The 15,817-nt window shown below is 35.9% G+C and overlaps 1 protein-coding gene across 2 annotated transcripts in view; it reads right to left on the bottom strand.

Moving 5' to 3' along the window:
* Positions 1-15,817, bottom strand: part of LOC111142170 (phosphatidylinositol-4-phosphate 3-kinase catalytic subunit type 2 gamma) — a 338,397-nt gene that overhangs the window by 78,423 nt on the left and 244,157 nt on the right. For both annotated transcript variants that reach the window (XM_022495171.1, XM_022495170.1), the window contains one exon: positions 8,748-8,857. In XM_022495171.1, coding sequence (XP_022350879.1) covers positions 8,748-8,857 — 110 coding nt within the window. The remainder of the gene's footprint in view (positions 1-8,747; positions 8,858-15,817) is intronic.

The following is a 15,817-nucleotide window of genomic DNA, read 5'->3' as shown; positions in this document are numbered from 1 at the left end:
AATAATCATTGCTGATGAATCCTTGACATGTAATAAAAAAAATTTCCTCTCTGTGCATTTTTATTTTTAAAAATTCAAGATTGTCTGACATGAAAAAGAGATGATGGTCTTGGCTGCACATGTATATACATGTGCGAACACAAAAATTTAAGCTTCATGTTCTAACTTTTTTTTTAATGTTCAGTTAGCCAACATCATGTTCTAACTCTTTAAATAAAATAGATACTATGAAAGAATATCTCATGTTAATCCTTCTGGCTTTGATGTTCTGGTACCCTAATTTGAGATACATCGTTATAAGCATTTAGGTATTTTCTTGTTAAACATTTAGATATTTGGATATTTTCTTACCATATTCTTTCACCTAACCTGAAGACATTAGTTAAAAAACATCTATATTTTTCTGAGATTATCAGAGCATTAGGAGTTTCACATGTAGGATTTTTGACTTTGTGAAAAATTACCATGTGGTTTTGCTTAAGGTCCTAGAAAGAGCATGTGTTATGCAAGAAATCGATTTTGCTCTATATTGAACTCACTTATTAGTTCTGCCCGTGATCTCAAGAAAGTCAATTAGCTTCCAGGAGACTCAGTTGTTTCATCTATAAAACATAGGTGACGGCTAAACCATGCTGATCCCCCAGGACTATTGGTAGAATTGAATTAGATAACATATGAAAAGTAATTGGAAATAGAATAATATAATGAAAATATTATTTCAGAAAGCTTACTATCAAATAAATAAAAAAATGAATATATATGAGCCCAAAAGGTAGCAAACTACAGATAGCGGGATACAAAAGAAAACAAACGTGCAGATTTATGGTTTTTTGGAAAATGACTTGTGGTAAACTCTTGAAATCCAGAAAAGAGAAATTAGGTAACGGTTAAAACAAGGGGCAGCTTTAGGTTTATCTATCTTTCTTCTTTTTCTTTTTTTTTCTCTTTCTTCATTGTTTAGAACTTGGCTTACAACAAACAAATGAACAAAATAAAAAAACAAAACACCAAAAAACAAAAAGTGAAAAAAACTGCTGTTTTCCAAGCTAAAGTTTGAAGCCTTCAAAGTTTACCTACAAGGTTAGCGAGCCTTATGTAAATGTCATCACAAGCACCTAACTCTGCATACAAACAAGAATTCTAGGCTCCATGGTCTTGACTATTAATAAGTAATTCTTTTACTTTCTTAGGGAGGCTACTTAGAAAAACCAACCAAATCGGAGCAAATGGAAGAAAGAGACTAGAAAAATTTGATGGACTGGTCTTATTATGTGTGAGTATTAGGCCAGTGAAATGATATTCCAGGTTTCTATTCCCATTGACCACCCCCCAAGCCAGCTTATTTTATTGATGGTATTAAAATGAAATCTTACACAAAGCAGGAAAATAAATCTTAACATGCAATAATATAGAAAAATCAATAGTGATAAATGGTGCTATAATTAAGGTAATAAAAATCTTTAAAATGTGAAAAAAATATATTTAAAAATAAGAAATGACTTTAGTCTAGTTGTGTGTAACTCACAGGGTCAGGAACACCAGTGAGGACAGGCTGATGGAAGTCTCCGTTGTGGGGTTAGCAGCTGTTGTGAAGTAGTGCCATCTGGACTATTCATCTTTTGTACCTAATGACTTCAGGCACTGTTGGTGGGTACATTGAACTTTCCAAATGCTCTTAACCTTTAGACTGATAGTCTCCCGAAGAGTTAAAATATCTTTTTAAAAAAGCTAATAGCTAAGGTGTATCATGACTTGATATTTAGGGAAATAGGGCAAATTCTCAGTGTACCATATATAAACCCAAAACAGAGACTCTCCTATTGCGGAAATTTAGAAAAGCTAGCAAGCTATCCAACATTGTAATGAGTGTGACTGGGTCATGCAATTTAGGATATACAGTATTGTAAAAGGTATTATACCTGCAGTTTAAAAAGTAATTTATAAAGTCAATTTAGTTCAGATTTATTTTTATGATTTTTTTTTTTTTTTTTGATGGGAGACTTTCACAATGAAAAGGAAACTTCCGCATGTTTGAATTTGCATTTTTCTTTGAAATTTGCTTTCCTAATTTAGGGGAAGTTGGACATCATGATTGTTAATTCCTCCAGGTTCTATTGTTTTGTTTGTTTGTTTTTCTTGTGAGCATTTATTTCTGTGGGTATCAGTGGTTCACCTAAGGCAAAGGAAAACTTTGACCCATATTTGTGGGAGTACAATAATCCATGAGATAACAATTTACAAAGTACTAAAATAGCATCGAGAAAATTTAATGATGAAAGAATCCAGGGATCTGCATCCCTGACCCATATTTTCTTTCTCAGTTTTGAAGAGAAGCAGACAAAAGGCCAATGAACTGTGTTTTGAGACATATGAGCACAAAGAGTCTCATCTCACCCTGTAGCCATGAAAAATAACTAAGGAGGAATGACAGAAACACTGGAAGGTTCTGGCATAGTGTCTGCACACCGTAGGTGGCTCACAGACTGGCTCTGTTAAGAAGAGTCCAGGAGCACTCTTTCCAGATGTCACCAACATTTCCAGTGGTATTATAGTTGTTCTTGTGGGACAGTCATCATGCCTCCTCTGCATTTTTGAGTGGCCCCTCATAACTAAGATTGTTGTCTCTAAAGCTCAAAGTTCAGAGAATAAACTCTAGGCTGTTCTTTGTCAAGGGTGGCCCATGATAGATATAAGGATGGCCAAGAGAATCCATGATGGCTTTGTGTGAAGGATCCTGTCCATTTGGGACAAATGCAACTAGTTAAGTCAATTAGACTGTCTCTCTTCAGAATTTAGACTGGCAAATACTGGCCAATGGGCAAAGAGGTAGAGTAAACAGAGTATTAGGTCTTTGTTTTCACTGGAAACTAGCCAGGTCCCATAGGTTTCTGAGCTTTGTTAGGTTATAGTTTGAGTCCATATATATACCCTTTCCTCTAAGGATATCGGATAGAATCTCTGGTTCTTGCTACCAAAATACCTCACTAATGCAAATATATATATATATATATATATATATATATATATATATATATTTAAGTTTGGTGTTTTGTGTTTTGCTTCAAGTTGTCTTCAGTTTTAGCTGAAGGGCAGGAGATCTTACACTTACTAAACCAAAAAATCTGTGTGGCGGCCAAATGGAATATCTGGGAATACATGGAAAATTTCCCCTCACATTTTTGGAGCAGAAAATGGATGAAGTGAAAAGCATGATCTGTATCTGGGAAGGGAGGTAGGCAGGGAAGTTTATGCTTAATGATCCCAGTCTGGTCTGTGAAATAGGTTATCTGTTTCTAAGGACAGCTAACCCAAGGTTTGAAAGTGATTGAAAATTCTAAAATAACCCATTCGGACAGCATTTTAATGGATCGTTGCCTTTGTTGCCTAGCAGTGGGCTCTGCAGAGATATTACATGAGAGTATCAATTTCAGGAACAGAGTCATGAGACTTTCTTGATCCTGTTCAACAGCACTCGGCTATAAGGTGAGTAGAAAAAAGTAGGGAAGCAGAGAGAGGAGTTGGCAGTCCTCTGAAAAACCTTTGTGGCCAGTAAACCAATTTTATTCTTATTCTCATTTTCCTCTAAATACCATTAATTGTAATACAATTTTTAATGCCATGTGGAGTACAGTGTCTTAAGAAACTCTCATGATCAGTTCTTAACCTGTACTGTGAATACCCAAGAATAAGTTAGGATCCTATATTGTTCATAAATTGAGTACTCTCTTGGAGAGGCAGGAAAAGCCATTTCTTTCGTTCAAGTCTCAAACAATGTCAAGAGGGCAGCCTCTTAATGCTAATACTGCAGCTGGGACTAGGGTACTTAAGGAGCCACACATGCTGTGTCTCAGATGACTTAGTCCTCATTCATGACCCAGATCTGTGAGCTTGGTGGTGGTGGTGGTGAAGGGCAGATTTTCTTATCTTATTTTTATTTCGACCTTAGTAGTAACAACAGAATAAACAGTGGCATAAAGCATTTTCAGCCCATCAGAAAAAATAAAACAAGGACTTTAAATATACAGGAGCACTCATAAGTATATTAAAAGAGTTAATAGCACTCGCTGAAGTACCAACATTAATGCTAAATCCATTACATAACTTCATTTCTCTTTTAGTAAATTATGTGCACTGACGTCTACACTTCAAGTACCTCCGTAAGTTCTGAAATCCATGTGATGTCAGAGAACACAGCTTAAGATAACAATATTATTTACATAGAAAAGTAAACAAGTGCACATAATTTCTAACATTTATTTTAATCATGTGGATCATGCCATTTGAAGTTCTACTCTTGTTTTTAATTATTCAGGCTTCTTTTATAAAGTCACTCTATACATTAAGTTTTGACAAAAGAGATATTCTACAATCAGTTGTAAAAATTTTAAGTAATTTAAAAAAATGGTTAAGAATCACAGTCATGGTTAATTGAGGTTTCTTGAATCTCCATAACAGGTTCTTCCCCCCCGGGTGTGTGATAGAAAAGATCCTCAGCACTTGATTTACATTTGCTAACCAAGGAATTTAGAGAACAGGTGGAAAGGCAAACTCAAAACACATTAAATCGTATCTAAAAATAAAGGTGTGTGATTGAGATTATAAGATAAAATATATTTCTGAGACAGGCTCTTAGAAGTTAAAGGGAGAGTGAGTCTCATGCTTCCGTGAGAGAAATCTCCTTTCTCTGAGCAGAAAAGGGGAAAACAGAGAGAGAGGTTCAAGGCATCTGGTAAAGGGCCAAAACAGAAAAAGGAAAGAGAGTGACTGTTTTTGAGTCATTACCCCATGGTGGTCCCCCAGGGCAGCAATTATAGCAGAACTTAAATCAAACTTCCAGGGGGCACCTGGTGATGGCATGCTAGGAACGGCCAGCAATCCCTGTACCAACAGATGAAAGATTACTCCAAACTTTGCTGTCAAAGAGAGCAGAAAGCAAAGCGGTCAACGCTCCGAGGCAAGACACTTGGCTCTTTATTGGTCCTTCAGGATAATCACAAATCCTTATCACAGTTTCTCAAGCATGTGATGTGTGACAAGTGGGTCTTAACGGGAATTAGAAGGAGCTATTTACAGGAAAGATACAATATGCTAATCCGCCTGTTCTATGAGTTCTGCTAAACACAGCCTAAGGGACAATGCATACATCCCCCAGACCACCAAGAGGCTTTTTGGGCTAAGGAGGCTTCAGGGAAGGCAACTCCCTGTGGCTTTCCAATGGCAGAGTGGTCCCACAGGCCTATGTCCTTCTCTGAAACCTTCCCTCACCCTCAGCAGCCTCTGTGTTACATTTTAGCAAGATAGGTATTATGGCTGATTTTGTGCTCTACATGAACCCCCAAAATGGCTCAGAGATAACAGTACTGGGAAGGGACATCTGTCCTCCATCGATGCTAGGGATATTCAGGATATGAGGATTATTGCTTGAGAAAAGACCTACTTTGTTCAAACTGTAGCAAGACTGGGCTCTAAGATACTTTAGAAAACTATGGTCTGAATTATGAACTAGCCTATCCCAAGAGCCTGCATATGAGAGAGATGGTTTTGATTACAAAGCATAGAATTTAAGACCCCACACACTGGAGCATAACCCCCTGGATACATATTGTGGTTCTGTCTACAGCTGGCTATATCCTTTGGCAAATTACTTAACCTCTCTGGGGTCTCAATGTCCTAATCTAAAAATATACATTAAAATGATATTATCTCACAGATGTGTTTTGATGATTAAACAAGTTACCATATAAAAAGCACTTAGAACAGGGCCTGACACATAAGAAGTACCATGTTAAATGTTAACCATTGTTATATAACTTTTATACACCTAATGTTTGATGTTTACATTGCATTTTCTGTTAAACTTTTAAATGTATCTTAAGGGGAATAAAACTTGTTTCACATTCAGATATTTTTGAAAGTGGAAAAATGGGAATATGTCCCCTGTTTTACTTGGAAGAAACTGGTATAACCAACCAGTATATTGGGGCGATATACTAGACAGCATGTAATTTACTAATAAATTAAGTATAGCAGGAAATAGTACATGTTCCGTAGAATTGTAGAAGAAAAGACTAGTTACTACTATAATAATCTGAGAAGCTTTCATGGATGAGGTACAAATGGTCTAGGATCTCAAGGGATAGGTAGAACTGTAAGATCCGACTCCCCTCTCTATTCCAGTAATTTTATGATTTCTTGGAAGCACTTCTTATTCATTAAACAGGCAAAAGAAGAATGAATGTATACTGAGAAAGTTACCTACACAGAAGAGGACTCATTGGGAATTATGGAGGTGGGGTGGATAAACCTTGATAAAAACAATCAGATCATAAGGTTCTGAAAAGTAAGAGGTAGGAAATGGCGAGTCAAAGACAGCTATTGAACAGAGAAATGATGTGCCCTCATTTAGTTGACTAGATGCTTTTCAAGTCTGCAATGGAGAACAAGTTTTTTATCATAAAGTTGTAGGAAGAAGTTTAACAGAACATACTATATAACATCTGAAAGTGAGAAAATTGGCCTGGCAGAGATATGCAGGCAGGATAATGAGGTCTAGCTCACTGCCAGGAGATTAGTGGCTTAAGATCTACTTCCTATATTAGTTCACAATATCTTAACTAGGAAGTCAACGTAGGCAAGCTCATCCATATCTAAATCATCCATATTCTCTCTTTACAGATCTGGATGTATCAGTTGAAGTCAGGAAATGTGGAGGGTTCGAACTCTGGCAGACAGATAAAGCCTATCTACATTTTTCCTGTGGCCAAGGCCTGAAAGAGTTTTTCTTCCTCCAATATATAGTTTTTTTTCTTTTTTCCTTTGCTTTAAATGATAGTAGGCACTATTTGTAAATTATCTAAACAATGACACATCAAACACAGGCTTCAGCCTAATCACATGTTTCCAGGCTCTACCTTTTCTGGACCTCTCCATGTTCCTCCTCTATCTCCCCACCTGCTCCTACTGACACATCAATCATTGTGCCTGTTGTGCAGCATCTCACTTTAAAGAAAGGCATCCCACTCAGATTCTACTGGAATAGACTGAGGGGGCTATTTTTGGTACCATGTAAACTTAGGATGGAGTTAACTGGATTGGGGGTGAGCAGCTAGAGTGAAAGCCTGCTGGTGAGATCCCAGAGCTAGCTGTCTTGAACTCCAAAGGACATTCCAGACTCTGGAAATGAAGACCTTCTACTCTTCCCGAGGCAGGTTGTCAGCCTTTCCCTGGGATTTCTCACACAAATCCTCCGTCCCCTTTAGTTGAGGCAACTTGAGAGTTCTTTATCCATAAAACAAGGAATCTGAAATACTTAACAAAAATCTTCAAGGTAGTGTCTTTGGCCACAGATGATTATTAACTTATACATGTAGCTTTCTAAGTGGACACAAGCAAATGCTTCTTTCAGAGATAACTTTTACTATTAAAGGCATTTTTAAAGACTCAAAAAAACCTACCAGACTCCACTAAAGAGTCTCTAATGGTAGAATTTCAGAAACAAATTAGGTAGCAGGAAAGTATATTTTTGGCAAGGGCTCTGCCTGGTGTTCCTTAATGATATCTTATAGTTTCCAGTATTGAATGTTGAAAAACCCTAGACCAGGGGATTAAAGTCCTAGCAATGGGTCCTAATCCTAGCTCTGTTTCTTACTACTACTTTAATTGTGGGCAAGACATTTAACTCTTTGAATCCATTTCAGAATAAATAAGGGCACTTCCAGTTCTAGTATTCTATAATTATGCCATATTGCTTCTACTTGCTCACAATTGCAGCTTATCAATTAGAGTTCACAAAACAGAGATTCTTTGCAGAAGTGAAATTCATCAAGTATGTAGGATGTCCCAATTAATTCTCATTACTTCATTGTAATAGAGAGTCCTCACTACACATTCTGGAAGGGTGGGGGGAGAAAAAGTAATAATTGGGTAGGAAAGATTTTAGTGTAAATACTGTTTTCCTCAGAAGGACAAAGCATACATCCATTAAAAAGAATATAATTTGTATTAATAAATTTCTGGTTAAAAGTATCAGAGCAATTAAAAATAGACTCAAATAAGATTCAATATTAAGAAGTTATAGGTAAGAGCACTGTATTTCTCTACTTAAACTATTTACTATGGTAATAATTGTGGCTAACACTTATTGAGTACCTAAAATTTGCTAGCAATTATGCTATCCATTCAAAGATTGAAGTTCAAAGGAATATTCTATTATCAAGTGCACTACCTTTTTACAATGATTTTGAGTCCAATAAATATTCACTGTATTCTGCCCAGACTCTTACTTTGATGTGCATTAGTGTTTTCCCAGACTTGCTTAATAAAAAATAGATTAAAAATAGAAGTTAGTTACCAAATATTCCAGTATTTGTATTGTCTTAGAGATGAAAGTAGCAAGTCCTTATCTCTTCCTAAGTCTCTTTTCCTAGATTGTTTTCCTGGACATAGTTCAAGTAGAACAACCAATTTATTTATGTCAGCCTTGCTCTTTTTAGTGATGTCTTATTGACCAGTGTTTTAGATGAAGAGGCTGGGTAGCAAACAATAGCATGCTACAGAAACACTGACTAAGGCCTTCCACTCCACATTCACATTTCTCCCTTTCCATCCCCTGGGAAAGAAGACACAGGCTGGTTCTAGACATGACAGCTTTATACCAATGATTGTTCATTCTGAAATCATCTCAAATGTGAAACCCGTATCTGTGCCCATGAGCATATGCACACTCATACATTCACAGCTAATCTTACTTGGTAAAATGACTTGTTGCTTCCAGTTCTGTGTCTTGTGGACGAAGATTATTATACACGTATTTCAGGTCTTGGATTCCACTCAGCTCAGGCAATCCTGCATGTAGCATCTTAGCAAAGCAAACACAACCAAAGCAAAAAATTCAGAATAAATGTAAATCAAATCTTACTTAGTCAAGTTTGGTTAAGCTTACTTGGTTAATTCTACAAATACATATAAACTTAAACTTAACATAACAATGTCTTTCAGTTTGTAAATATTAATGGATATAATTCATGTTTTTTTAACTCCTTGTGCTTGCTAACAAAAGCAACAAAACAGTAATAAGAAGAACCAATAAAGTTGTCAAAGTGCTTGCAGATTAATAATTTAATTTGATCTTCATAAACCAGTGAAGTAAGAATGATAGTAAGATTATCCTCACCTTGTCTTCTTGTAGAAGAGGCATATTCAGCCCTGGACGGTAGAATAATTAGGATTCTAGTGTCAGAATTTCTGGACCTACTATGTAAAATCTGAATAATCATGAAAAAAGTCTCTTAAGCTCTTTGAATCTCCATTTCCTTTTTAAAAGTAGAGATAAGAATACCTAACATGTTCTACGTCAATCAAATGGCTAATGAATAAGAAAAAGCTTATTCTTATAAATCGTTACATAAAAATTATATTGTAATACCCATTTGAAGGAAGAAAAACTTAATCCCCCAAAAAGTGTAAGTGAGGTGTCCAGATCAAATGGTGTATAATTACAGAGTATATAACTCATCCCTCTGTTTCATGAAAGAATCTTACATTCTTTCATGACTATGTGACTCATACTATAAGAACACAATTTTTCCTAGTTAAGTGGTGATTCCATTTGTTAAAAATTATTAAAGGAGGGCACCTGGGTGACTCAGTTGGTTAAGCAACTGCCTTTGCCTCAGGTCATGATCCTGGAGGCCCGGGATGGAGTCCCACATCGGGCTCCCTGCTTGGCGGGGAGTCTGCTTCTCCCTCTGACCTCTCCCCTCTCATGCTCACTTTCTCTCTCAAAAAAATAAATAAAATCTTTTAAAAATTATTAAAGCAAAGAAGGAAAGATAGAATTATACAAAGTCTCAGATATATTTTTTTTCCTGCCAACCTTTGGAAACATACTGTGTTTATATTATAATGTAGACTGAAGGGATAATACACTTTTTTAATTATAGGCAAAAATAAAGAAAATGTTTTTTGAGAGAAAGTAGATCTTTCTGAAATTTAAACTTTGAAAAAGAAGAAGAAAGAGGACGAGCATGAGGAGGAGGAGGAGAAGGAGGAGAAGGAGGAGAATGTCAACAGTACCTTTATGACTAAGATGATAAACTATTTCCTGCTCTGGAATAGAGGCACTCTTACTGTAGTGGGAAGTTAAGAACAATGCTATTAATGCTAAAAATAAAGGGTAAAGTGAGAGTATGTTTAGGAAGGATGGGTAAATTGTGATTGACTTCATGAAGTTCAAGTGAGAAAAAAAATGGATTTGAAACTGTTTTCCTTTCCTACTGTCCCTACCCAGGCAGAGGCAACAGCATATATAGATGTATCCAGGAGAGCAAGACATCTCTTTCATTAGTTCACAAAAAGAATTCCAGAAGAGCTTCTAGAACATAAGATGTCAAGAGATGGGCCTAAAGAGGTAAGTAGGATAGGATCTTTTAGCAATATAAAAGTTTTGTACTTTATCCTAAAGGCAAGACAGCTCTTTTGGTATTTTTAATGGGCATGAAAATAATTGATTTGTGTTTTTAAAAGATCATCATTGTTATTTATGGAAAGTGTCTTAAAGTGAGGCCAAATAAAAGACTAAACTAGGAGAATGTTTAGGAATAAAGAAAAAAGATAAGCTTTTGGATTTTAAAGATAAGTAAGAAGTCAAGTTGGGTGATAAATTGGATATATTTGGAGGGCTGGGTAGAATCTAAAGCATATAGCTGTAAATACAGATTTGGGAGTCGTTAACATATAGATGGTAATTAAAACCATGAAATGGATCAGGTAGTCCTGGAAAGTTGTTAAGCGCTTCTCCTCATGGATGATCAAAATTCATGATATCTAATTTTGAGCAAATTCTCTTCTCCCATAAACTTTTTCCTGTTTTCCTATTTCCTTTTTCCTGTTTCACAGCACCATTTAAACTGCCACCATTGTCCACCTACCAAGAACTCCATATCCTCTTTGATTCCCTCTTCTTCCTGACTCCCAATGTCAGTACATTATTCTGCAAAAACCACCTCAATAGTCTCTTGTATTCATTCTCTTTCCCACTGGAATTACCATCCTCACTCAGCTCCTTGTCTTCATTTGCTTAGATAACTTGAATAGCCTTTTTCTAGTTCTCTAATCCCTCTCTCTCTACTTATATAACTTGAGTTATCTGTTTTAAGTCCAAGATAGATGATGGTACTCTCTTTACTAAAAGCAAAGAAACTTCGAGGTTCTCAGGTGTCTATTTATCAAAGTCCAAAATCCCCATTCTGGTCATAAATGCCTTTTATAATCTAACTGTTATCTGTCATTTCATCAATTGCTATCTAGGTCTCCTTTGTACTACAGACTAGTACATTTGATTACCTCTATTTCCAACACATGTCACACGCATGCTCTTTGAGCTTCCACACATACTTAAATGTTTCTCTCAACCAAGATTCCTTTCCTTTCCCTCCTTATCTATTGAAATTCCTTTTGAAAGTGCAGCTTTAAATATGTCTCTCTTCTTGAAGCACCACAGATTTTCTTGATAAGATTTAATTACTGCTTTCTCTGTACAGTAATGCAATCTCAGTCGCACCGCTTTCAAGTACTGTTTTGTTCACTTATATGTTTATTACATTCACTCTGAAGTCCTTTGAGGACAAGAAATGGGTTATTTGATGTTAAATTTTTAATACTGCCAAGCACGGAGCCTTGCAAATAGAACTTAATGTCTGTGAAGTAGTACGTATATGCATGCATGAATGAGCGAGTGAATGAATGAATGAATGAATGAAAACAATGTCTGGCCTTATAAGGTACTAAAAGCCTAGAAGTAGCAAGTTCAACCCTAACTTTTAAATTTAAAATAGACCATAGAGAGGTATATTCCCAGCAGCAACTACAGTCTAAATTAGACTTTATCTTTTCAGTTTTGTACTTAGAGTTCTAGAGACTCTGACAGTCCATCTGCTATGAAGAGGCTACTTACCTAGGCCTGAATTGCTTTGCTTTCTGGTTTCTCTGGATACTCAGAATTCACACCTGCTTGCTTATAACTCCATCAAACATTTTCTTGGGAAGTACACTCTATGCTTACTACTTCTTCTCCCCGCACCCCCATTATACACCGACTACCAAGTACAGATGGCTTCAAAGTAGATGAACACAGTTCTCTCCTTGTTATGTGGTTGATTAAAGGTAACAAGTGCGAACTTTGCCTCTGTTGAGAGAGGAGACTTTGAGTATTGTGACCCTGCCATCAGAGTAAGGACAACCTCATTCTGGGGTCCACTTAGTCATGTCAGTTCTCTGACTCACAGAGATGTGGTTCAAGTACCTCTTAGCCTAGGGTAATAACTTTAATTGGAGCAATAAGAAAAGGAAACAGTGGCTAGGCTAGTATAGGTAATGAACAGATACAGGTGATAAACAGATAAGTTCCTTTTTTAAAAAAATATTTTTATTAACATATAATGTATTATTTGCCCCAGGAGTACAGGTCTATGAACCATCAGGCTTACACATTTCACAGCACTCACCATAGCACATACCCTCCCCAATGTCCATAATCCAACCACCCTCTCCATACCCCCTTACCCCCCAGCAACCTTCAATTTGTTTTGTGAGATTAAGAGTCTCTTATGGTTTGTCTCTCTCCCGATCCCATCTTGTTTTAGGACAGGAACACTTGTAAATTTTCAGCTTCTGTTCTCCTCCTACTAAGTCCAAAGCTATTTTGATAGTTATGCTTAGGGAAGCAGACACTCTTTGCCACCACATAGAACAGTTAGAAAGATTTCTTCTGGGAAATATCTGATATAATAATGGGTGTGATAAACATTTTAAACTGGGTGAATGGTCCCTGTGTTCTTTGGGAGCCTTCTATAATAGCTGATATTGATTTTTTAATGAGAGAAAAGCTGATGAAATACAGGCTTTTATGTTAGTGAATTAGCCAGCAACACTCTTGGGTCTCCTACAGATGTTTTGCTTTTAAGCAAGATGGGAATTTCATGGATTATTTTTTCCCTGCTTCTCCCAGGAGTAAATAAAAAGGACTGTGGATATCTGGAAATATGCTGCTCTCAACAAGGGATGAGCCATTAACTCCAATACTAGACTCACCGAACACTTGTGACTCATAATCTTGGATACTGACCATTCACAGAAGATAGAATTTATGACCCATGTCAATTATTTCTCAAGTTGTAACTGGGTCATGGAGTAGTAGATTGAGTTCTTTTAAAAGAAGTTAATACAACAAGAGTCCGTTTGAGAGCGAATTGAGGGAAATATTGATTACCCGGGCAGAAAATAATCCTTCACAGATTTAAATTCAGTTTTTATTTCATAGGAAGCTATGCCAGAGAAAATGTCCTGAAACTTTTATTGATGCTTTGGTTATCAACAGAATCCCATAAGAAAGAAACCTCAAAAGCAGAGACTGGAGAGGTAAAAGATCAGACACAGAGGGAATAACATACTATTGTTTCATATGTATTTATTCATTGGTCTAAGTGGTTCACATTGCTTCTGGTTTGTTTCAATTTCTGTGAGTCTAAATCTAAGATTATTTGCTTAATCTGAATTAGTGCTCTTTACTGCCAAAATTTACTCCTTAGCCTAGAAGCCAAGACTTGAATAATTAGAATATAGGAAGATTGTTATTTTGGGTGTATGATGTAACAGAAACCTTCAACATTTGATTTTAATATTATTTTATGAAAAATTACTTCAGATACTTGATTAAAACAGCATCTACTTCTTTTAAATGAAAAAAAAAACATTATATGAACTGTTTACATTATAGTTTTTTGTTTGTTTTTTTAGAGAGTGTGCACAGGTGTAAGTGAGGGGAGAAGAGAGGGACGGAGAATCTTAAGTGGACTTCCCACTCAGCATGGAGCCCACATAGGAATTGATCTCACAACCCTGAGATCATGACCTGAGCTGAGATCAAGAGTTGGATGCTTAACTGGACTGAGCCATCCAGGTGCCCCTAAACTCTTTACTTTAGTAACTATTTTATATATTATGATACATGTGCTAAAAGTTTTCTTTTTAGATAGGTAGAAAAGTTTATTAAACAAGAGAAAAAAGCCCACCAATAGATTTTTCAATCAAGTTTTTCAAAGAGCTGTCATTTCACATTATTTTGGCATGCTCACTTTTGTTATTCAGCATACTTTTAGTGGCACCTGAGAAACAGCATGATCTGTAATTGTGCTTTTCTAATTTGGGTTTATTTTTAAAATGTCTGTGGCTGGTTCAAGTAGTTGTTAGAATATGGTACTTACTACTTGTATGTAGTTATTTATAACATTATAGACATTAAAAAATGCTAGATACCTCATTTATTGTATACATGAATTTTATCTTCCTTATCATATTGAAAATTTTAAGGCTGCCTAGGTCTCATATGTTAATGTATCCTCACAGTTTGGCATACAGTAAATACTCATGAACTCATGGATTCATGATTTAGAGCCTGTTAGAACCTCAGAAAATATTAGAATGATACTACCTAAATATTTATATGTAAGTGGAGTCAAGTTCACAGAGTTAGACCTTGAAAAGTTTCCTTTGTGGTATAAAAACAGATTATGAGCCATAAGCCATCTCATGATTGCAATGTGGCCTAAGAGAATTGGGAGATAGAATGCAAATCTACCAGTATGAATCATTGGCTATTATTAGAAGAGCCAACTTGAAAATTCTGGAGATGAGCAAAACTTTATATGTCTAGTTCACACATAAAGAAACCAAAGTGTCTTTACACATGATAGATGACATGTTTATAATATTTTTTAAAATACCTATTTTTTAAGACAGAGTAAGGTACCTATGTTGTTTGAAAGTTAAAACAAGGATCCAGTCATATCTTCATTGCAATAGGGTCAACATTTATTCAGCACTACCCAATAGAACTTTTCTGCAATGTTGGCAATGTTTTATATCTGTGTTGTCCAATATGGTATCACTGGCCATGTGTGGCTATTGAACACTTGAAATGTGGCTAGTGAGACTGAGGAGCAGAATTTTAAAGTTTAGTCAATACTAATTATTTAAATTTAAATAACCACACATGAGTAGGGGATACTCTATGTGACTCTGCTCTTTTGGATTAATAAGGATCTCATATAATAAATTAACTGAACCCTACAACATGACAGGCACTGTGCTAAGTGCTTTATATTAATTATCTAATAGGGTTATTATGAAATATAAATCAATTAATACACATAAAACACTTAGTATAATGTTCATGCAAAACATTCACTATTAGGTTATTTATTCATCAGTCCTACAAGGTAGATGCTGTTATCTTCATTTGATAGATGAAAAGCATGATCTTATTGGAGTTAAGAATTTTGTGCCCTTAAAAGCATCTAGTAGAATTATTGTTATCTGAAGGTTCTAAACCAGCTATTTTTTATGATTGCTTTGACTCCAAACACCATACTGATTTACCAAAGGTGTGTTTCTCTCCTACATTTTGCAACACTTCCTAGTGTGTATGTACCTAAAGGAATCCCCACATCCTTCTCCTAGAAGATATTTCAATCGGATCACTCTCTTCTCACCGTTTATATCTAGTCTTCATCTCTTTAACATTGGGCAGTGGAATGAAACTTAAATTTTCATATAGGAACATGACTCAGTAGACCCAATGTGTACCACTAAATACAGCTGAGTTGCTAGGAAGCTGTCTTATATCTTCGACCCCCAGTTTCTTAATCTGGAAAAAGGCAGAGATTGGGAGGGGAGCCAGGAAAAGTCCTTGCCTGGTCTACATCATTGGGTTGCTATAATGTGTAAATGAGACAGTATTTTTTAAAGTACCTTTGAAAAA

This window comes from Enhydra lutris, unplaced genomic scaffold, assembly GCF_002288905.1.
Source record: "Enhydra lutris kenyoni isolate GAN:26980312 unplaced genomic scaffold, ASM228890v2 scaffoldscaffold7, whole genome shotgun sequence".
NCBI classification, from domain to species: domain Eukaryota; kingdom Metazoa; phylum Chordata; class Mammalia; order Carnivora; family Mustelidae; genus Enhydra; species Enhydra lutris.
This window is presented reverse-complemented; position numbering and strand designations above follow the sequence as displayed.